Source organism: Rhinocladiella mackenziei (assembly GCF_000835555.1).
Source record: "Rhinocladiella mackenziei CBS 650.93 unplaced genomic scaffold supercont1.1, whole genome shotgun sequence".
Lineage (NCBI taxonomy): Eukaryota > Fungi > Ascomycota > Eurotiomycetes > Chaetothyriales > Herpotrichiellaceae > Rhinocladiella > Rhinocladiella mackenziei.
This window is the reverse complement of record NW_013550604.1, coordinates 166835-188670: the sequence shown is the minus strand read 5'-3', so window position 1 is coordinate 188670 and position 21836 is coordinate 166835. Positions and strand designations below refer to the sequence as shown.

At 51.5% G+C, this 21836-nt stretch overlaps 10 protein-coding genes across 10 annotated transcripts; 6 read left to right on the top strand and 4 right to left on the bottom strand.

Annotated features, from left to right (window-relative positions):
- Positions 1-282: 282 nt before the first annotated feature.
- Positions 283-1241, bottom strand: Z518_00068 (uncharacterized protein; the record flags this gene model as incomplete). The annotated part of the gene is made up of 4 exons (XM_013420672.1): positions 283-682; positions 739-972; positions 1022-1141; positions 1195-1241. 4 exons carry the CDS (start codon positions 1239-1241, stop codon positions 283-285), a joined length of 801 nt encoding a protein of 266 aa, XP_013276126.1.
- Positions 1242-1718: 477 nt separating this feature from the next.
- Z518_00067 (uncharacterized protein) lies at positions 1719-4713 on the bottom strand (the record flags this gene model as incomplete). The annotated part of the gene is made up of 2 exons (XM_013420671.1): positions 1719-4579; positions 4629-4713. The coding sequence occupies 2 exons, from the start codon at positions 4711-4713 to the stop codon at positions 1719-1721; spliced, it is 2946 nt and encodes a 981-aa protein (XP_013276125.1).
- Positions 4714-5017: 304 nt separating this feature from the next.
- Positions 5018-5751, top strand: Z518_00066 (nucleoside diphosphate kinase; the record flags this gene model as incomplete). Its single annotated transcript, XM_013420670.1, has 6 exons — positions 5018-5034; positions 5091-5121; positions 5183-5226; positions 5277-5380; positions 5432-5497; positions 5552-5751. 6 exons carry the CDS (start codon positions 5018-5020, stop codon positions 5749-5751), a joined length of 462 nt encoding a protein of 153 aa, XP_013276124.1.
- Positions 5752-5910: 159 nt separating this feature from the next.
- Z518_00065 (uncharacterized protein) lies at positions 5911-6537 on the bottom strand (the record flags this gene model as incomplete). Its single annotated transcript, XM_013420669.1, has 1 exon — positions 5911-6537. One exon carries the CDS (start codon positions 6535-6537, stop codon positions 5911-5913), a length of 627 nt encoding a protein of 208 aa, XP_013276123.1.
- Positions 6538-6945: 408 nt separating this feature from the next.
- Positions 6946-8415, top strand: Z518_00064 (uncharacterized protein; the record flags this gene model as incomplete). The annotated part of the gene is made up of 2 exons (XM_013420668.1): positions 6946-8050; positions 8147-8415. The coding sequence occupies 2 exons, from the start codon at positions 6946-6948 to the stop codon at positions 8413-8415; spliced, it is 1374 nt and encodes a 457-aa protein (XP_013276122.1).
- A 1430-nt stretch (positions 8416-9845) lies between these two features.
- Positions 9846-10940, top strand: Z518_00063 (uncharacterized protein; the record flags this gene model as incomplete). Its single annotated transcript, XM_013420667.1, has 3 exons — positions 9846-9914; positions 9972-10807; positions 10859-10940. The coding sequence occupies 3 exons, from the start codon at positions 9846-9848 to the stop codon at positions 10938-10940; spliced, it is 987 nt and encodes a 328-aa protein (XP_013276121.1).
- Positions 10941-11709: 769 nt separating this feature from the next.
- Z518_00062 (uncharacterized protein) lies at positions 11710-12702 on the top strand (the record flags this gene model as incomplete). The annotated part of the gene is made up of 1 exon (XM_013420666.1): positions 11710-12702. One exon carries the CDS (start codon positions 11710-11712, stop codon positions 12700-12702), a length of 993 nt encoding a protein of 330 aa, XP_013276120.1.
- A 434-nt stretch (positions 12703-13136) lies between these two features.
- Z518_00061 (uncharacterized protein) lies at positions 13137-14685 on the top strand (the record flags this gene model as incomplete). Its single annotated transcript, XM_013420665.1, has 2 exons — positions 13137-13216; positions 13281-14685. The coding sequence occupies 2 exons, from the start codon at positions 13137-13139 to the stop codon at positions 14683-14685; spliced, it is 1485 nt and encodes a 494-aa protein (XP_013276119.1).
- A 527-nt stretch (positions 14686-15212) lies between these two features.
- Positions 15213-19173, top strand: Z518_00060 (uncharacterized protein; the record flags this gene model as incomplete). Its single annotated transcript, XM_013420664.1, has 2 exons — positions 15213-15494; positions 15547-19173. 2 exons carry the CDS (start codon positions 15213-15215, stop codon positions 19171-19173), a joined length of 3909 nt encoding a protein of 1302 aa, XP_013276118.1.
- A 928-nt stretch (positions 19174-20101) lies between these two features.
- On the bottom strand, positions 20102-21629 carry Z518_00059 (uncharacterized protein; the record flags this gene model as incomplete). Its single annotated transcript, XM_013420663.1, has 2 exons — positions 20102-21477; positions 21533-21629. The coding sequence occupies 2 exons, from the start codon at positions 21627-21629 to the stop codon at positions 20102-20104; spliced, it is 1473 nt and encodes a 490-aa protein (XP_013276117.1).
- Between the last annotated feature and the right edge of the window lie 207 nt (positions 21630-21836).

Genomic DNA, 21836 nt, shown 5'->3' with positions numbered 1-21836 from the left:
CTATAGCCGTATCTGAGACCCGGTCTGTTGGAATAAGGCTGAGAGGCTGAACGTTGAGCCTCATGTTCTTTCCAGGACCGTACGACTGCATAATCTCCCAGTCCCCGAATTGTATTCACAGCATCCTCCTGATGATGTGGTCTTGATATCCTATTGTGCGAAGACGTCACCATGCGGAATGCGGGATCGTGGCTATCCTGATATGGACTTGTGACCAGCTGCGTTTTCTCTATCGTATGTTCAAAAAGGACGTCGCTCATTCCAGAACCAAAATGACGTCGTTCACCCGAGCGTGGCAGGTTTGCTTGCCGTGGTCATTGGAACATCGACACCTGCGGGGCCCTGGCCGTACATGAAAAATTGCACGCCCAGGTAGCAATCACAACACGCCTGGAAGATGCCGCACATTCGAAAGGGCCATGGGATGTATTCGCTACTCAAGAAGAAGTAGCTCATCTTCATTGCGTCACCTGCAAGCCAGTTGGCAATGACAGAAAACCGAAAGCCCGTGCAAGATCGCGCTCGATGGTTCTTCACGATTTGAGGAACGGGTAGTATAGCTTCCACCGCCAGACCGAAATACCCGAGAAAGGATATGTACGCGGGAGACCCGGACACCACCGGGAGCAAAACATGGACGGCCAGAAGCGTAGCAGCAAAATATGCCAAAAACTGAAAGTAGCTGCAAGCCAGAAATCAGCACGTGAGGCACATGAACCCCGTTTTGCCTGAACATACGGTTTGGCACTGTTCCATTGCCAAAAGTCGTACGGCCGTCGACCCGACAACAGATCCCGCAGCCCGTTCTCGGCCGTATATCCATGGAAAGGGGCGTGTTCTATCCCGTCTCTTATTCCGGCCGGCGCTCTATTGTCGAGGGCAACCTTCAACAATATGAGTTGTACCACGATCATCAATGACGCTTGTATAAGAAGTGACTTGTCATAATATGCGCCGAACCAGTAGAACACTCTTGTAGTATGTAAGTTCTGGGGTCTTGAATTCAAAGGAGAGAGCCCACTTTAAAATCGATGCAGCAAGCATGATCAGGGGAATGTCGAGGGAGAAGCCATCGCTACTCTTCTTACGATGCATTGAGGCTATTTGATCGCCATAGGACATGATCGGTGACAAAATAATGCTGCAGACAGTCGTCAGGGAAGAACGCTCAGTACATCATCTTGTGATACGTACAAAACAGGCGCAAAGTAGTCGATAATAACGGAGAGAAACGCCAACATTGTGTCCGACTTGTATTATGCCCCCAACGCGGAGAAGGCTCGCAGGTAAACAAAGGAAAGGCCCTCACAACGAATGTTCTCCCAACTCTAGGAGATGAAGCATCAGAGGAGCTGAAAACAGAACAAACACCGTTCAGTGAGCGCAACCAAACCCACCGCCCTGCGCTCACTCCGACGAGCTCCGGGAAGACAGTTGTGATTGGCCTTCTTGGTTGACCGTCACTGCGTTCGGGATAGCGCCCGCGGGACGTACGCGGCCGGGCTGGCTTCGTTCGGCACGCTTTACCTGGACAGGTGAAATGGGCTTCAATGCGCAGCAGCCAAACTAACGTCACCATCTACTTCTAAGCCTTCTGGTGACTTCTCAATAAACCTTCTCTCGATGAAGAGAATTTACTAGTGCTAAGATCGAGTCACGTAGTATATTGTACAGATGCGCGCAATTGGTCACCGTCATGAATTACTCTGTTGTACAGTCTACAGATCCGTCTTTCGACTAGATCCTTCAGGAAATTCAATAGTCCACACCCCTCCAATGCTTGTCCCAGGACTCCTGACCACTGCCCATGCAGCCTTGTTCCCTGTAGCTGAATGATAATTCAACTCTGCTGTTGAGGTCCCTTTGACTCCTTCTTCTATCACCGTCACCTTGTCCTTGGTCGACCATTCGGCTGGGGCATTGACCACAATGATCTTTTCAATCTTGACATCTTTCATCGTCTTGAGATAATTTTGTGTCTTTGCTCCCCTGGTGCCAATGTCGCTACTCTTCAGCAATCCATTGACCAGGGAATACTTACGGTGAATGTAAGCACCTTGCTGGTAGTCAAATGTTTCGCCATCATCAACATAAACTGTCCCTTCAGCTTCACCTTTCTTGTCGAGGACGATCACCAGGGTGAAGGGATCCCATTTCATCAAGCCGGAACTTTTTCGTGGTCGATCTTTTCTGGGAACGATGTGGCCGCCTTGCATAAGCAGAGGCAATTTTTCCAGCGGCGCATCAATCTTGTGCGTCTTTGAGCCTCCATCGTAAACTGTGTAGTCAAAATAATCATAGTAGTTCTCGTCATCGGACAGATAGATTTCGACGCTTTCGGCGCCCTCGGTAACCACCGGCTTGACCAGCAGGCCAGTGGAGCCCAGGTAGAATTGATCATCTATCGTATAACCGTTCTCGTCTTCGGGGTGCACAAAGTATTGTGATCGGACGATGGGATAGCCATCGGTGGAAGCTTCATGAAAAGCGGTATACCAAGCCGGAAGCAGAGCATATCGCAATCGGAGGGCTCGGGTCATGATACTGGTGTACGGTTCACCGAGCATATACGGCTCACGTCGGCGAGTATCGATGTGAGCATGCCCGCGGAAGAATGGGTAGAATGCGCCTGCTTGGTACCATCGGGTCTGTAACTCTTTGCTGGGGTTGCCAAAGAAGCCACCAACGTCGGCCCCTGCAAAAGGGAATCCACTGACCCCCTGGTTGAGAACCATCGGAAGAGAAGCCGCAAGATGACCCCAACTGGCCTGGTTGTCGCCAGTCCACATGGCCGCGGTTCTCTGCGACCCGGCATAGAAGGATCGTGTCAGAACAAAGGGGCGTCGGACTTCGCCCTTCTTGCGTTCCAGAAGAGCATGATATGTGGCATTGTGGAATGTCATTCCATTAATGTTGTGCACATCACGATGTTCCCAATTACCGTGATGAATGTTGTCTCGAGGCATGGTGATCTCTGGGCCGTTGAAGACGGAAGGCTCATTCATGTCGTTCCAAAGCCAAACGTTAGACATCGTGCCTTTGAATCTGTCGTAAGTGAAAAGTGACTTCCACCAGGCCCTTGCAGCGGGGTTGAATGTGTCGATCCAGTGAGAACTTCCAGGCCAACACCACCCTTCAAAGATATTGTTGTCCTTGTTCTTGACCGCCAAGCCCTTCCCTTTGAGCTCCTCTCCCACGGAATATCCGGCCTTGTTCTTGATATGTGGATCAATGATGACCACGAGCTTGCGTTCAGTCTCGTCAAGCTGCCTCTCCATGGATATGGGATTCGGGAAGTTGAGAGGATCCCAGGTAAAATATTGCTTGTCGTCCGTGTATTCGATATCGAGCCAAATGACGTCGTATGGGATGTTGAACTTGTCAAACTTGCGGTCGACATCCTTCACATCTTCATCGCTCACGTAATTCCATCTGCATTGGTGGTAGGCCATGGCAAATGTGGCTGGTAATTGGGTATAACCAGTCAACTCGCCAAAGGACCGCGCCAGGTCTTGGGGTTTGGGTCCGAGCATAACAAATACGTCCAGAAGACCGCTCTCCGACATCCAATGTGTATGGGTGTCGACAACATCGCCACCAAGACCGAGCGTTGGGGGATTGGCTCCATGTTGCGACTTGACAATATCCACCCACGTTTCTGCGGCATTGAGCCAAAAGACACCAACTGTGGAATCTTTCTTGTGTGCTTGCATGAATGGAATGGATCCATACAGGGTCATTGGGCTGTCCAGCTCGTATTCAAAGATGTCGCTGTTATACATCCGGTATGGCTGATCATAATGGCCCTCTCCGCCACGAGTCTCCTTCAACGACAACGGTCCAGCATGCTCTGCCAGACCGTAGACGTGACCATAACCAGGGAAAGTTATGTCCATTGCAACACTCTCCGGGCCTTTGGGTTTCGAGTCGGTATTGCCCCCAAAACTCTCTTCCCACCATGTACTCTCGTCTTCCGCCGGTTCGATGATTTCCTGTTCGATTTGGTTCTCATCTGCCGCTGGTTTGTCGATCTTGGGCCGCCAATGCTCGACATTCATGAATCCACGGCCATTGAGCACAACCTGCTTCTCATCGCCGGACCAGAATTCCATCCCAAAGGGAGCATGACGAATGACAGCCTTGAGGTGGCCATCAGGTCCCCACGACACTTCGGTGGCATCTTTGGACACTTGTTTCAATGTTGCCGTCCTCTGACTCTGGAGGCCGGCTCCAGTCAAGGCCCAAGCGCCAGCTTCATCGTATCTCTCCTTGCGCGCCACGCTCCCATGTCGAAGTTCGATTTCGCCCTTCCTCCTCTTCTCCTCATCAATGGTGACGCGAGCATTTCCACGATCAAGAAACGCGATCGTCAATGGCAACTTGACGGCATCGTTGCCTGGTATCGGTTTGACAATGGAGCCTTGTAATTGTCCGTCTTTGAACTTGATGGAGGAAACATCTAACCGGTAGGGCGAGGAGGCGGGACTCCCTTTCTCGATCATCGAGTCGGCAAGAGCTCGATTTCTCTTGCAGAAGCCCGACTGATCACATCTTTTGAAATCGTGATGTTTGACCGGGACTGGAACATGTCAGCATCCGGGCATCATGTCTCTCCTTAGCTTGTTTACCTGCGGGTGAGACAAAGAACAGGAGAAGCAGAATTGAAAGACAGGAAATTGTCCATCGAGGCATTCTCCCCGATGACCAGGCCATCTTTGGCACTTCTGCCCATGCGCAAATAGACGTATCAAGTTCGGGTCAAATGTGTCCTTGCTGTCCTATAACAGTACGGGATTGAATTGGGTACAAAGAGAGCTGCTACTGGCTGACCGACTCATTCAGCGGGCCCCTGCATAAGGCGCTGCTGCCCCTCCACCGCACCCCACCAATAAAGCGCTTCAAAATATTTTGTCTCATCCCAATTCATTGACCGCAACTGTCCTTCCTTTGGTTGCAAAATTATTTGAGGCCAAAAATTGCCATATCCCCCCCCAGTATCTCCCTTCCACTCATCAAAATGTCTACCGAGCAAACGTAAGCATTCAAAGTGCGACTCTGTGGTTTTGTTCGGACACTAATATTGGTTGCAGCTTTATTGCTGTGAAGCCCGACGGCGTCCAAGTATGCTTCTCCCCCGTTAGGCATCGGTCCTATCTTGTGTCGGTTCTGACGAGAATCATAGCGGGGTCTTGTTGGCGACATCATCTGCCGTTTCGAAAAGCGAGGGTGAGCCTATGAGAGGGAAAAAAAAAAAGGTTCATGACTAAGTGGTGAAGATACAAATTGGTGGCCCTGAAGATGGTCTCTCCCTCCAAGGAGCATCTTGAGCAGCACTATGCAGACCTTTCGGAGAAGCCATTTTTCAAAGGACTCGTCACCTGTACGAGCGTCATATTGGGAGGAACCATGGATTAAGCTGATGGGAATTTAGACATGTTGAGTGGTCCAATCGTTGCCATGGTTTGGGAAGGACGTGATGCGTGCAAGACCGGTCGTTGTACGTCTATTAGATCCCATCATCCGAAGAATAAGGGAACTAATCTAATGTCAGCTATCCTCGGTGCCACGAACCCACTTGCCTCTGCCCCCGGTACCATCCGCGGTGACTATGCCATTGATGTTGGTCGCAATGTCTGCCACGGCTCCGATGGTGTTGAGAGTGCAAAGAAGGAGATTGCTCTGTGGTTCAAGCCAGAAGAGATTCAGAGCTGGAAGTCCGCCCAATTCGACTGGATCTACGAGAAGCCATAAATGACTCGAGAGCGTACTTGATGGCTCGGCATGAAAGGCCGCATCAATCCAATTCATCACCATGAGTTCGAAAGATGTGCAAAGCAGATAGACGTCCCAAAGAGCATAAATTGATGACCATGGAAATTTTCTTGCCTTGTCTGTACTTTCAAAAACACCTCATGACCTCGAGCCGACCCAAGCCAGGAGTGATCGGAAGACGGCTTTGGTGGCATTGCCCACGGGGATGACAGCGAATCGGGCACACCATGGAGAACCCCATACACTGGCGACGATGCGGACAGGCAGCAACACCTTGACCATCGCATAGGCGGTCGCGAATTCCACAACCCATCTGGTAGCGTCTTCCCCGCGGTTGAACCATTTTGACATGCCTTGTTTGAGTTGTGAAGTTCTTGGTTCCTCCATACTTTCGACCTCTTTCTCGTCCCTTTCGCTAATCCAGCCTTTCTTTCGAAAATATCGGCCAAATTTCTCAACGCCGGCAGAGATCCACTCCCCCTCAGCGAAATATGGGGGAAGCCAACGCCAGTAGTGAAATGCCCCTGCGAGGCCAAACAACGGAATGACCGCCGTCAATTCATGAAGAATGATGAATGCCGTCATATGGGATACCGGGGCATTTCGTAATCCTGTGACTGTCGGTCGGAGGAAACGAGGAGTTCGTTCCATGAATCGATCGAATCGACTTCGGGCAGATGCTTCAGGTTTGCTATCCGACAGCCAGCGTCTTGTAGCACGAGCCTTTGCAGGGACGCCGGCAGCTCTAAAGATTGAGCGCCGCATAATGATGGTTGACTCAGATCATGTCGAAGTGTTCGTTCGTAAGGAGAGTCTTCAATGTGCAATAACCAAAGGCTCGCCCCTTTAAAACGGCCAGCAAATGATACGGTGGATTATTGGCGCTCTTCTTGTAGCTTACAAGCCATCTCTTCTCTCTCGATGCTTTCCTGGAGAAGATCTTCCCAGTAGGCAGTCCTGATTTGAATCGAAAGCTGACGCAACGTATAGTCTTAGAGGATAGGCCGCACGTTATTGATAGAAACCCCGCCTGTCCGAGTCTATCAGGCTGACACGATATTGCCGTATATCTTCACCACACCACCGCCGCCACTACCACCACCACGCACATCTTCGCCTTCCTATTTGTGTGTTGTTTGCATTCATCTGATCCAGTCGTAGGAGTGTGACAACATGGATCAGCTTCCCACGGAATTGGTTACTAACCTTTGTCTGTTTCTTGACAAACCATCTTTACGCTCCTTTCGTCTTACCTGCAAAGCTTTCTCTGTCATTGGTGGGAAGCATCTATTCCAGAATTTCGAGTTTCGGCTCTATCCAAACCACCATAGATTGTACCAGCTCGAACAATTAGCCGCCGCCCCTTCGATAGCCGCCGACTTGAGCTGCGTGTCTCTCGAGTCCGGTGTACAGCTCGAGTATGCCGATTATAGATATTGGCAAGCGCAAGTGTACCAAGACAAGAGCAGCTCTTGGGAAAGAAGTTTGGCGACCAAAGGGGCTTCACGCAATGAATACAATGCCTTTCATGAGACACTTCAGGCCAGATTCACAACCGATCTTCCACGTCGATACGACCTCTACCGGTGGCACATGGACCAGCAAGCCGGATCCATGGCTGAACAACGAGTGCGGGATAGTCTGGTGCGGATCATGGGCACGTTGGGCCAGTCTCGGCCCAATTTGAAGTTCAAGCTAGTAATGGCGGAGCCTGAGATCCAACTGGAAGAGCTTGAGGCCTTCAATGCTGAGCAATATGCAAATGAGAAGCCATTCGATCCTGACCCGCGTCGCAGAATCGCGAACCGCCGAAGACATGTTCTGGACCACTTCATCAACTTTCTCGATGCCGCAAACACGTCGGGTTGTGAGTGGAGCGACCTCACAGCTACCGACATGCCTCATCAATTGTTTATCGCCGGAAGTTACCGTGACTCTCAAGTCCTCACGGAGGCTTTTCGGCGATTGAAAAAGCTTGATCTGAAGATCAACGCATTCCCGCACAGCGACTGGCTTTTTCGAAGCCCTTTGTCGAGAATGTATTTCGGAGGACGACATCTGGCAGCGAGGAAGTTGAGGGAATTGTTGAATCATCCCTCTCAACTTGAAGAATTGAGCCTACAGTTCCCGCCGGATACAACGGCGCAGTATTCATTCGAACTGTTTGACCAAACGAACATCGACCGGTTCCCTCGGTTGTGGATGCCACGTCTCAAGTCGCTCGCATTGTGTGAATTTCGATGCACTTGGGACGACTTGGAGGCGCTGCTTGGTGAAGGTAGGAGCATTCACTCGTTGAGCTTGAAAAGCTGTCGACTAGAGAGAGGTTCGATGATAGATCTTCTGGAATATCTCTCTCGTAGGCGTTTTCCAGTTACACGTGTTCTCGGGGACTGGCATGTGGATGAGGACTCAGGAGTGTGGCATTCCCATAGTGAAGAGGACTTCACCCATTGCTTTGCCGCGACATCCTACGAAGGTCCGTATGCCCGGGCAGGTATGCGATCGAAAGTTGAACGGTTCATACATGGAAAAGGGGAATGCCCGTTACCACGCTGGACATGGGAGAATAATACCCAAGATCAATGGGAGACGATGGGGGACACAAGCTGGCACTATATTCGGGGGCTGCTTCGACAATGAAGCGCTGGCAGCCTTTCGAGCGGTGCCGGTGCTGCCTTCTACTCCATCAGACTGAACACGACAGGAGAACCGTAGCGCCATCAACTTTCATAAGTCTAGACGAGAGAATACATTCAACTGCCATTCCACCAACCCCATCATGTCGCTACTCACACCTGCCTCGACAATGCCGTGGGTCAACGCCATACAGGATATGAGATTCTAACCTCGACAGACGCACCGTAGCATCGCCCCTCGTGCTTTGGCCAAGTCGGCTCCAAGATCGCCGTCAATTACCAAGTGGGCCATAAGCTCAACGGACATCCAACAGTGCCAGTGGAAAAATGTCGATGGGCAATGTCAATATTCTTCCCTCCCCACAATCACACCCACACACCGTCATGAGCTTTCTCCTCGCCATTATCTCACATTACTAACCCAATCTAGTGCGTCGATCCTACAAGCCATCACCGTTCCAAATCCAATTTCTAGTCGCGGTCATCGGCGGCACCGGCTCAATTATATTCCAATTACCAGGTATGCTTGAAGAAGATACCAAAATGGACGAAGCAAACAAGGAAGAGAATGGACCTAGGAAGTTGGGTAGAAGATGCAACAAGGATGGAAGTGAAAATGATGGAGCCCTAGCTGAGCACCAAAGGTACCTTCTCCTCGACGGGAGGTTACAGCGCTAACAACTGATAGGGCTGAATCAAAGTTGGTGCTGACGTTCCGTTGTCCAATGAGCCATGGTGGTCGCGGAGGTGACGGTCTTGAGCCACGAACAACCCTGCCTATTTGATCTTACAGCCTCCAATCGCACAGCAAGGCGTGGGAGAGCGCGTCAAATATTCGGCCAGGACAAGATACTAGACGAGCTGCAACGTCGCCCTTTCAGAGGAATCCCATATAACAGCTACATCCCCTCTCCGAATATTTTTCTCTCGCCTTGTTTCACTGCTTCTTTGGGTGCAGACGCGGTCAAAACCTGTCCCGGGTCGGTGCTCGCTTTTGCATATCGAGTCTAAGCAATTCTTGGATTCACGGCCCTGTTGATGCCATAATCCATTCCGAGCTTAACTTGAAAAAGAATCTGTTTCATGCCAATGATCCCATCGACCCATTCTCAGCTTTGTCTTGACCCTGGGACACCCACCTCGAGAACATATCCCTTGGCCATCCAGGTCGCCGAATTGTGGAATCGTGCATGGGCATGACATGAGGGCTTAAAAGATCAGAAGATTACTAGCTGTGTTGCCTTCTCCGACTCGTTGCTATCTTTGTGGGGCCGGGGACATGTCCAACAAATCACCCAACAAATCACCGACCTGGCTGTCGAAACTCGTCAAGTCTCCTAGTGAGTAAATTCCTTCCGAGCCACACCGGCCGGCCTCTTCAGATGTTGGGACTAAGTTGAATTCTATACTCGGATCCCAAACCTTCGGAGGGAGATGGCGAAACAGATGCCCGTGCGCGTCGACGTGAGCAGGTCAGGCGCGCTCAAAGGTGAGGCTATTGTGGTAGTGGGAAGGAGAAAGACACCTTCGCAAGGCGTATACAAATACACCAAGCTTTAGCTAACGCATCTCGTCAGAACCCATCGAGATCGCAAAGCAACCTATGTTAAAACTTTGGAGTCAGAAGTTGCAAAGCTCCGTGCCCGAGATGCAGCACATGATGCGGAGATCCAAGCTTGCAGGGAGACCATCCGGCGTCTCAAGGAGTTGATCAAGTATCACCACATCCCATTGCCATCGGATTTGGCATCAGATCCGAGGATATCCAGTCCCCAGGCAACCATCGAGTTGCTTGGACTCTCCGATCATTCTCAGGCCATTCGAGCCCAGCTGCCTGACACCTACACCCTCGCATCATCCTCAAATATATCTTCCACCTTCCCACCCGCCTCTGAGTCTATGATTTCTTCGAGCGAATTTCAAGCTGGCATGAACATCAGCGACGCTCCAAGTCTCCATCAAGCTCCGAGTATTTATTCGACAACCAGTATCTCAGACTCTATGCCGCACCCTCAGGGACTAGGGGCTACTCAAGTCGGTGTCGACTTCGTGCTCGCCCTCGAACATGTCTGTCTGGGCCATCATGCACGACACAGCGTCAACACCGAGGGCAGTGGCCACGAAATGATGCTCATGAGTCCCATCATGTCCCGGTCGCCGCCTTTTGCACAAAGCACGCAGACAGATTCAGGTCTCCCGGATGGGACCAGATGGAGCGTCCCGGCCGTGGAACTGGAAAAATTACTGGAATTTTCCGATCGACTTAGTCTCGATGGTGAGGTGACGCCGGTAGAAGCATGGCAACGAATACGACAGCATCCCAACTTTTCGAATCTGACTCGGGATGGCCTGGAAGCTTTGAAAGCTACTCTCATTCCCGAAGTCAAGTGCTATGGGTAGGAATACATGCATGCGTATGAGAGATGAAGGCTAACGACTTTGGCCAGATTTGGTGCTGTCGTCGATGAGGAGTATTTCGAGTCGCTCCTTCAGCAAGCCCTGGGTGGACCTGGTCCGCGAGCTTTGTGAGACATCAAACGCGACATTCTGATACGACTTGTCTCACCAATCGTTGCCATCCACCGACATACTCGACGATGAAGGTTTTGCATCTTTGGATGATTAGTGGTTCCCGATCAAATCACATCCGGATGGTCACGGCGTGCTGACACGATCAGATCCTCCCCCCGGTCCGATCAGCGAGCTTGGGATTTTCTGATATCAGCCACCACGTGATCCAGAATGCATTCAGATATGAACATGTTTCGCGTTGGTGGAGTTTTCGGTCTTTTGATTCGGTTATTTCCCGAATATCTCGACGGTGCGATCTCGTGGCAGGTGCCAAAAGAATACAAGCAAGCAAGGTTTATCTCAAATGTCAAATTTAGCCGTCTGACAAAGTAGACGTACGATCTCAATATATTATAGTTGGAAGTGATGGCCACGAGGTTTGTAGGAGTCTGAATGAAAGCACACCGACGGCTCAGGGATTGTCCAGAGCTCTTTTGGTATACAATCAGAGAATCTCAATAGCCTTTCGCCGAAGCGGGGCCAAAAAGGGCCGAGCGCTGCTTGGGAAATCCGAGTACGAAAGTGCATTCCCAGCCACCGGTAACCATCACCACCCGTTCATGCTGGACAGGGAAGATTGGCCAGATAATCGCACTCGCTTAGCAGCAAAAGAGACGAGGGGACACGCCCCTCCGCGTCTCACGTTTCCATCAGCCTTGTCCTGCTCGAGAGCAGGATACCCTGAAGCCGAGGACAACTATCTGCGGCCTCTGATTTCCAATGAACTATGCCACCAAAGAAGCGCCCAGGACGTTCATCCAGAAGCGGAGCTATGGAAGAGAGACAGACACCTGACCACACCCTCCCCTCCGCCAGGGAGCCTCCCGACAATGGATCCGTCCAGTTTATCTCCAGTGGACCTAAAGGCAAAACGACGTCTCCCCCAACGTTCACATCCTTCCAAGTCCCTGCCGGCTCAAAATCCATCCCGTGTTTACGCAGCTATCCGCCATCCTCGTCTCCCATGTCACTGGTCTTCACGCACGGCGCAGGTGGAGGACTCTCGGCCCCAGCGATGATGAATTTCATGCACGGCTTTGCGTCGACCGGCTCCACCATTACCTGCTTCCAAGGAAACATGAATCTCAAGGGCCGAGTGGCCATGTTCGCGACAGTCTTGGACTACGAGAAAGAAGAGGCAATGAAGAAAAACGCAACCATGGATGTCGCAGGTCTAGCTTTCGGTGGTCGGAGCATGGGTTCTCGTGCCGCTGTCATCGCGTCTCATACCCACGAATCCATCAACCTCCTGGTGCTCGCTTCCTATCCACTTGTCGGGCCTGGTGGAGACGTCAGAGACCAGATCTTATTGGACATCAGACCGGAGGTGCAAGTTTTGTTCATCTCTGGCGACGGGGACTCGATGTGTGACTTGGCGCAGTTGGCGAAGCTGAGGGGAAAAATGAAAGCGAAGACCTGGATGGTGGTGGTGAAAGGGGCAGATCATGGGATGAATTTGAAGAAGGGCACTGAGGAAGTTGGAAAGGAGACCGGACGCATTGCGGCAAGATGGATTCGAGAAAGAGATGAGGGCCTCACGGAAATGGTCCTGAGATGGGATGGGCCGAGTGAACAAGTGGTTGGCGCATGGGGGGACAATGATGCTCAGGCAGGAGAAGGCCAATCGGCGCCTGTGAAAGGTGGAATCAAAAGATACTTCGCGAAGACAGAAGATAAGCAGTCGTCCTCTGAAGCGAAGCGGAAACGGACAATGAAGTGACTCCTCGACATCAACGCTCTCGTGAGGGATGGGCAGGGATGTGAAGCGCCACAAATTACAGGGGTATCAAGTCTATATACAAAATTTGATGAGCCTGAATCCATTAAACAAGGCTTGCTTGGTTTTAGTCCTCTCACCCGCCACAGTCGCGGAGTAGTCCGTGGAGCCCGAAGATTGAAAATACCTCAACCATAAATCCTGTATCTCATCTAGAAGGACAGGAGGGGAGATGGTATGAACCATCACCTGATTTGGATGGAAAACTCAGCCCGCAGACGGTCAAGTCTCTTCACCTTCAGATATAACCGCCACTAATTTTCCGGCAGTCCTTCATCGGAGACAACCATTGTCTCGATATCTTTGTCCAAACACTCTGACGTCATTTGGAAACGAAAAAAATTGGGCCGACTTCGGTCCAAAGACCTTCGGCCTCGATGGGTGACGCAGGGCCAAGTCCCTCAATCTCGAGGATCGCAATTATAGGAGCCGGCCCCGTCGGCGTATCATGCGCAAAGTGAGTATGTTCCACTGAATGGTATGACACCGCGGCCTTGAGACTCGAACTAAAGCATCGGTAGATACCTGCTGGCCGAAAAAGCGTTCGAGAAGATTGACATATACGAACAGCGCGATCGTGTTGGCGGAATCTGGAACATCTCTGCCCCGGTCCGATCAAAAGAAATTCCTATCCCACAAGTCGACCCTCGCTATGGCCAGGCAGGTAACGCATCAGAGTCATTGGAGTTTGAGTCTCCGCTCTATGATTATCTAGAGACGAATATCCCGAAACAGCTCATGGCATTCTCGGATAGGCCGTTTCCAGATGAGGCGCCGCTTTTTCCAGGTCATCAAACAGTCTTGAGATACCTTGAGGACTATGCGAACGACGTTCAGCATCTGATTCGGTTTCGCACCGCAGTGCGAGACGTGATCTTAAAGATCGACGAATCTTCTAGCCGGAAAGAATGGGACTTGGTCGCGGAAAACCTCGGCACAAAAGAGACCACGAAGCAGGCGTATGACGCCGTTGTCGTCGCTAATGGGCATTACACGGTTCCTTACGTGCCAGATATCAAAGGCATTGCCGGGTGGAACGCCGCCTACCCCGGTGCCATTATTCACTCCAAAGCGTACCGCAATCCAGAAGACTTCAAGGACAAGAAAGTCATCGTCGTTGGGAATTCGGCTTCGGGATTGGACATCGTCGCGCAAATTGGCAAGTATTGCCAGACGCCAATTCTGCTGTCTTCTCGCTCGGTGTCCGCTTTGGGAACAATGCCGCCGGCGCCCTGGCGAGAAGATGTTGATGAGCTGGCTGACTTCCTACCGAGCGACGATGGCGAGAGAGCTGTGAGGTTCAAGAGTGGCAGAATCGAGAAAAACGTCGATGCCATGGTCTTCGCGACAGGCTATTTCTACTCTTACCCGTTCCTGTCAAACCTGTCCCCTCAACGTGTCACCGACGGCTTCCGGACGAGAGGAGTATATCAGCACATTTTCGACATTGACCACCCCACCCTCGCGTTTCCCGTCATCAACCTCAAAGTCGTTCCGTTCCCACTGTCTCAGAACCAGGCAGCCGTCATAGCCCGAGTCTGGAGCGGTCGGCTCGACCTACCTTCCACAGCCGATATGAGACAGTGGGAAATCGACACGATACAGCAGAAGGGTGATGGGAGGTATTTTCACCTCCAGAAATTCCCCGAGGATGCAGCGCAGATTAATGAACTGTATGCATGGGCGGAAATGGCGAGGAAGAGGGATGGCCTGGAAAATGATGGCGTGGGACGATTAGGGACAAGATGGGATGAGAGACAGGTTTGGATGAGGTCGAGGTTTCCTGACATCAAGGCGGCCTATGCTCCAAGGGGCGAAGCCAGGGTTAATGTTCGAAGCATGGAGGAGTTGGGGTTTGACTTTGATGCCTGGAGGAAGACGGCTGCGGAGAAGGACCTAGATATGTTTCGAAAGAGCAAGTGTTGATTCAGTTCAAGGCTGGATAGATGAATAGACAGCATAAATGATAAACGTCAAGGGTTCCATGGTGATGAGACAGGTGTGAGCCCTGGACATGGTGCCAATAACCGTGAATTTTCCCCCAGATTTTTCAGCCTCGTGCGAAGTGAGGAAAGGAGGAACGACAACGACCACAGCGTCAGCAACATCAAATTCGCTCCTCGATATTGTTTACATCATTGGCTACCCTCTCCAACTTCCAGCAATGCTTCTAAAACAAATCAGTCGCCGATATCGTCTTCCATCGAGGCCTCTTTCGCCACAGCCATCTTTTGCCGTCTGGTGTCTGACATCTGTTCGGCTAACCTGCCCCCCATCGCCCCCCAGTCAACCACCGCCACAACTACGGTAGAAGGGCCATAAACAATCTTCCTAGATGAGTCCTTCCTACACTTCTCCTCGTGCGTGCTCGTCAGAAACCTTTTTTTACTCGCCATGAATGTCGCGCTGACCATGAAGATCTCCAGCATTTGCATTTATCCTTACGGCGGACGATGAATAATTCTACCCGCAACAACTTCAGCCACGTCGAATACAACTCTACCAAGCGCAAGAAGCCCGCGGAGGGCCCTACGGTCCATTCCAAGCGAGCCAGTGTACCCTTGGCGAAGCCACGCAGATCAAAGAAGAGCTCTGAAGATTCGTCCGACGAAGATAAAGAATATCCTGCCCTAGCTATTATTGGAGAGAGATTCGTCGGCAAAGACAAAAGGGAGAAGCAATATTTGGTGGATTGGGTACCTCGCCAAAACGGTAAACCCTACCCGCCGAGTTGGGTATGTATGCGACGTTATATGTGTTTGGTGACGCGGCTGACAGCATCTAAAGGAGCCGGCGAGCTTCGTCAACGAGGCCCTCCTCGAAGACTGGGAACGAACGAAGAAAGAGAGGGCAACTAGTGGGACTCATTCGCATGGACAGCCTATAGTTCAAGGAGGGAGACGGACAAAACATATTCGCGGCTTACCGGATTCTTCGAGCGAAGCTGCATCACCGCACAGTGCCAAATCGTCATCTGGTCAAGTGGCGAACAGCTCCAAACCTCGCGCGTCGAGTAGGTTGCCTTCGGTCAACCCAGATCGGCGCGCGTCATCTCCCATCGAGATAGCAGAGACACAGCAAGACGTATCGCAACCCTTGTTAATTCCTGTGAGCATCCCTCCCGCCAATATCAGCAAGGCAGATCACGGGCCCCTGCATCGCAGTCCCATTAATTCCGACGGTGGCTTGAAAGGGTGTTCTTCTCCATCCCAAAGGCAAAATTATACAAACTCCTCCCCCTCCTCCCAGCCCGGACCTGATCAGTCTCCGTCCAGGAGAAGAGGCCCAGTCCCGATCAGCTCGACTCCTCTCCAGGAATCATCATTGCCGGGACGAAGTAACACACCTCGCAGAACTCATCGAACCGAGTCGTCGACAAGCAGACAAGCACGTTCCCCTCACAGAACAAAGGGGTGGCACGCCGGTGTCGACTCTACTCCACTGACCTTACGAAGTCAAAAGGCCAGAAGTGCTGGAACCCCTGCAAACTATCCACCACCTCTCCCTAGGGGAACACCGAGCTCAGACATATCTTCCGGCACAACAAGATACGTTACTCCTGAATTTCCAATTCCAACAACCCAGGACTTATCCACTCGAACACGGGAACCTAGCGTGGAGTTCGGTTCCGACCAAGGGCGTGGAATATTTACCAACACCGTCTTGACAGAAAATCCAGTTCAAGACCCATATCCCCAAAATACTTTTGCTCAATTCCCAGACGCGGCTGGGCCTTCGCCGTGGAATTTCCGGACACAGGCTGAAGCTCCAGCGAGCTCTTTCGGAACATCGGCACCTGGTACTCCACACACCAACAAACGATATCTCGAAGCCTTCTTATCTCCCAATCGCCTGAAGAAAGTCCATCATTCCGTCCAGCAGAACATGAGTCCATCGCCTGTGCCTTCAGCTGGACCCGGCGGTTCCACGCAAGGATCAACACTGTCACCCCAGACATGGGGAGAGCGAATAAAGGCGGCAAGAGCTTCGGCACAAGATGTATCCTGCAATGTTCCACAAGTTACCGATTCGGACTCAAAAATGATGGACCATGATGGTAGAGGACCAAACGCACACGAAATGGATCTTTCCGGAAATTCAGCGACGACATCACCCGTGGAAAGTCGTCATTATGACTCGAGAGGAATTCCAGAGTCGACGGATGCTCCACAATCTCAAATGGATGACGTGGGAGGAAGTGCCTTTCCAATCCAGAGGTCGATAGAGGAGGAACAACAATCTTCCAATGGTGAACAGTCTTCCACCGATTCCAAGGCCAGTTCGAGTCAACAGTCTGTCGATAACGAACGGGATATTCCATTAGTGGATGGATTGGTGATACCGAGTCTACCTATTCTAGGTCCGGACGAGTATGCCATCGCTCTTCCCGCAGAGGGGAAAATCCAGTCGGCATATTTCGACATCATCAAATCCAAGCGCAAATCCATTTTGAAGTTCATCAGCAGACACGATTCGGTTGGCTCCTCTAATGGATCTCCCCATCGGGCGCATGAGAGAAATGAAATGACGGATATGATTCAACAATTGCACAATACAACAACGCACTTTGATCTCGGCCTTCCGGGATTCTCTGCCCAAGACTCGATGCAATCGGACAAAGGGGCGGCGTATGCAAATTATGCGGGATCCAAATTTTCATTTCTGGGCCATCTGGTCGATATTTTCAAGCATACCGACCACTCTATTGTCATTGTGTCTCGAGCGGGACCGATTCAGGACCTTCTGGAGCAATACTTGACGATGAACCACGTCAAGGTCAGAAGGCAAGATCGTCTGGCGGCATCACGATCTCCCCCTCCCGACCGGCCCAATACAGAATTCCAAGTCGAGCTCGTCAGTTCTATGTCGACACACCAGGTTTCATTTCCTCGAAAGCCGGTGCTGATGATTGCATTTGATGCTTCTTTTGACTCTCAGGACCCTCAGGTTGCTCGAATTCGCACCCACTTCTCACCTAAGCCTCCGGCACTTATCCCGGTGGTGCATCTTTTGGTGTCCAATTCGTCAGAACATGTCGATCGATGCATTCCCAGGAGTGTGCCATCACCGAAGAGATTGAAAATGCTCGTTCGAGCCACATACCAAGCCCGACCGAACCTCGGAGGCAAACCCACCTACGTTCCCGATGCTTCGGATGAGCCCGAGGGGAGACCAATGGATTTTTCCGATCTTCAGAGGGCCCTCAGAAAAAGACCGGAGCGAAAACTGAGGAGGCTGGCCCAAATAGTGGTGGCTGCGTCGATGGCGGACGTTTTTGCCACACGCTGGACACTAGGGTCGATGCCTGGATTGCAATTGACAGAACTGGAAGAACCTCTACCGAAAGCTAGCGGGACATCCACTGTGGCCGAGACCCCCAAGGAATCTCTCCTTCGGTCAGCAACGCCCATTTCCCGTGCTGATACTCCATCGGGCCGGAAACGTTTGTTGGAGGTGGATGGCATTCTCCCCGCCCTGAACAAACGCCAACGACTTACCCCTTTGAGGGATTCGGTGGAAATTAACAACTCCAACAATGATTCCAACAATCACCTCGCACAGCTTCAGGAACTTGTACGGAAACTACAAGCGGAACTTACGACAGAAAGAGAAGCGCGGCAAAAATCCGAACACGATCGAGACCGTCTCCAAGAACAATTGGACCAGTGGAAAAAGGATCATGCCGATCTTCAACGACGTTATGAGAAACGAATGACGAAATGCCATGAATTAGACAAGGCGAATCAGAAACTACTCAAGACTATTGAAAATAATCAATCAAGACATGAGAAAACCGGGGAGGATAATGTTGCTCTCAAAAAGAAAGTCGCCGAGTTACAAGCGGAATTGGAGACAGTTCGCACAGAAGTCAAATCGGGTGGCGGAGATGCGGCCGCGGTAGAGGTTGCGAGAGAGGAGGCTCGAATGCTCCTGGCTAAGAATATCCATTTGGAAAGGTCTCTGGAAAACACCCGCAAAGATTTCGAGTTCACCCGATCCCAATATCAAGACGCGTCGAACAAAGCAGCCGAGTTCGCCACACAAGTCAGAGAATTGGAGGAGATCGTCACGGATTTGACCAAGCAGGCGGCCGATGAGAAGCGACGTCTTAAGGAGACGAACTTTGAAGACAGCGTCAAGAAACATCTTGCGAAGATTTCTGAGCTGGAACTGGAAAAGAAGTCAAGGGATATGCTACTTCGCAAACTCGAGGAGGAGAATCGCAGCTTGAAGCGCAATCGGGGCGTGCAGACTCGTGGATCCAGTGTTCAGCCCCCGGGCAGTCCGGGCTTGGACGGACATGGCACTCGTGGCCCGAGAAGTCGTCAGGGAAGTCCAGCCCCCGGGTTATTTGCGGGTCCACACCACGCCTCTGGCGCCAATAGGGGTAGTTTGTTGAGGCATGAGCGATGAGGGTGAGGATAGGAGAGCAAGAAATAGGCCTGTATTTGGCACAGGACAGTGGCAGCTGATATGATGCGTATCGTTAGGCAAGAGGACGGTTTTGGGTAGGGGCGGGCGAATACAGTATCTGAATCTATTTGATCAATGGCGCAACGAACGAGATGATGACGTTTTACCTCTGCTTCTTATTGTATGGCAATGGATGTCTTTTCGGCCTTTTTTGTGCTCACTGAGAAACGTCAACCCAATCACCAATCACCAGTCCCCCTGAGTCTTGCCTCTTGTGCCACAACGAGAGACACGTGCATGTGTGACGTGTCATGCTGGTGATACTCGCCAACTCAAATCCAGCTCGCCTAAGTACTTACACAGACCAGTAAGTGCAGCGCATGGCTTTGCTGGTGAGTAGTGTGTTACTCAGACCAGTAATTCAACTTACCTCTTTGGGAACCAGGGCAAAAATTCGATGCAACGACAAAGTCCTTTGTCCCCGCACAACGGAGTGTGATATGTCACATCGAACGCGAGTTGATTTGGTTCTGTGTGACAGTGTCGGGGCTACGTTTTTGATTCGGCCCACTGTGTTCGGTATCACTGAAAATATTCTTCTAGATAAGGAGGGAATGAGGACGGAGGTAACCAGAAGAGAGACGGAGATGAGACGGCGAAATTGAATATATTATGCCTATTACGGTCCGTGAGCACAGACAGTATCCAGGTAGGGTTATCCTCCTGGTCAATTAGACTAGTCATCTACTACCTTCAACAATGTACACGTCCTCATTCTTATCCGGTTCAAACCGCACACACAGACACAGACGAGCGTGACCCGGGCGCATATATAGGTTGCTAGCTCGGCTCTCTCCGGATATAGTGAAGCTGAATAATTGTACTCGGCCTGTCTTGACCAGTACGGTTCGGTTTCGCCACAAACAATCTAAACGGACACGTCAGACTTGCTGCTAGTCGAGCTGGTCTTCTTCTCAGACACCGGTACTGGTGCTACGACGGGAAGAGTTTGATGAGCCGTCTTCTTGCGTCGGGACAGAAGCCAGGCCAATGCAACGACGTTGGCCACGACGCCGAGAGTTACGCCTGCGCCGATTCCGCCGGCCGCTGCATTGGAGAGGCCGGAATCGCTGTCGTCTTCGGTCGAAGATGGACTTGTAGTGCTGCTATCGCCGCCGGTGTCATCACCATGTCGTGCGGCATAGCAGAACTCGGCATCAGACTCGCATCGAATGCACCATTCGTCGACTTCGATGATGGCACGATTTCCTAGTTCATTGACAAAGTCCCCGTAAGACATGGTCAGCTCCTCGCGTCCGAAGAGAGGAAACGCCGTCAACTCTGCGTCTTCGGTGCCGTTCTTGAAGAGGAAGCGCACACGTAGGTCCAATTCGGGATTTTCCGGGAACGCGATTCTGTCGTCTTCCTCGCTGAACAGCTCAAACGCAATGCTGCTGGCATAATTGGGTAGGCCATAGAAATCATCACTCGCAGTTGTCAGATTCGTTAGGCCGTAGAACGCCATCTGCGTATCGTAGCTGCCTGCCATCAGGGAGAATTTGACTTGTGCCTGGCTGTCGACGACGTCGGCGAGTTGGCGTAAGATACCGCCTGCGAGCGTCATGCCGCCGATACTGCGGTCTGGCTGGGTCGCGTTGAAGTTGTGGTTCCATTCCCATTGGTCGGCTAGATACCTCAACTGGTCGAGGTCGGAAGGGGACAGAACTTCGGCAACGCTGGCATTATGGATTGAGCCGACGTTGAGAAGGTCGAAGACGTCGTAGGCGTGCGCGTACGTGACGTTCTCTGGCCCCATGATGTCGCCTAGCAAGGGGACGAATCTCGAGTAGAAGGGTGCCGTTTCGTCGAAGGTCAATTTGTATTCGGCACTGTCGGCGTATGAATCGTATGCCTCGTCGTAGGTGGGGCATTGGTCGTCACCCTTGATCCAGATCGTGTCCGGAGTCATGGTGTCCTCACCGTGGATTAGGATGAATTGGTATCCGTTCAGGGGGTCAGTGGTGTCCGTCCCGTTGGTCAGGGTTTCCGTTGCGAGTTGCGTATTCAGCGTGTTCAGCGGTGGATACAAGCCTTGCAGGAAGTTGGTTGCTGTTTGGAATAGAATGCCTTGATCTGGTGCCGACGCCCATAGTTGACTGGTCACCGCGGCGTCGGCCGAGATATTCAAGATCTGATGGGAGGCTCCTTCTTCCACATAGCGTTGTCGATGGTATGTTCCTGAGTCGTAGATCTGTGTGGCTCCCAAATTGGTCATGTGGTAGCCTTTGTAGAATTTGGCGGTGCCTAGATTGGTGGTTTGTTAGTGATTCGAGTTTCACACAAGATGGTCCAGCCTTACGGTCGCCATGTCTGGTGAAGACAAGGACACTGTAAAGTGTTTCTGCTGAAGCTGGAGTGGCGGCGAAGGCTGCCAGAGCTAAGGTTGAGAAACGCATGGTTACGTCTGAGCCTCTCAATGGAGTCGACGACTCCCTCCTGGTTTCACAAGTTGAAGAAAGACAGGGTGGACGGAGATGGGAAAAGAGAGCTGACGAAAGACAAGTTCGCAGACTCTTAACTCTACCTCTTATCAGATATTCGAGCCATGTGCTCTTTGATCTCGTGGTCGCTGGTCATACTCTGCGCTAAGCCGACGGCTCCTC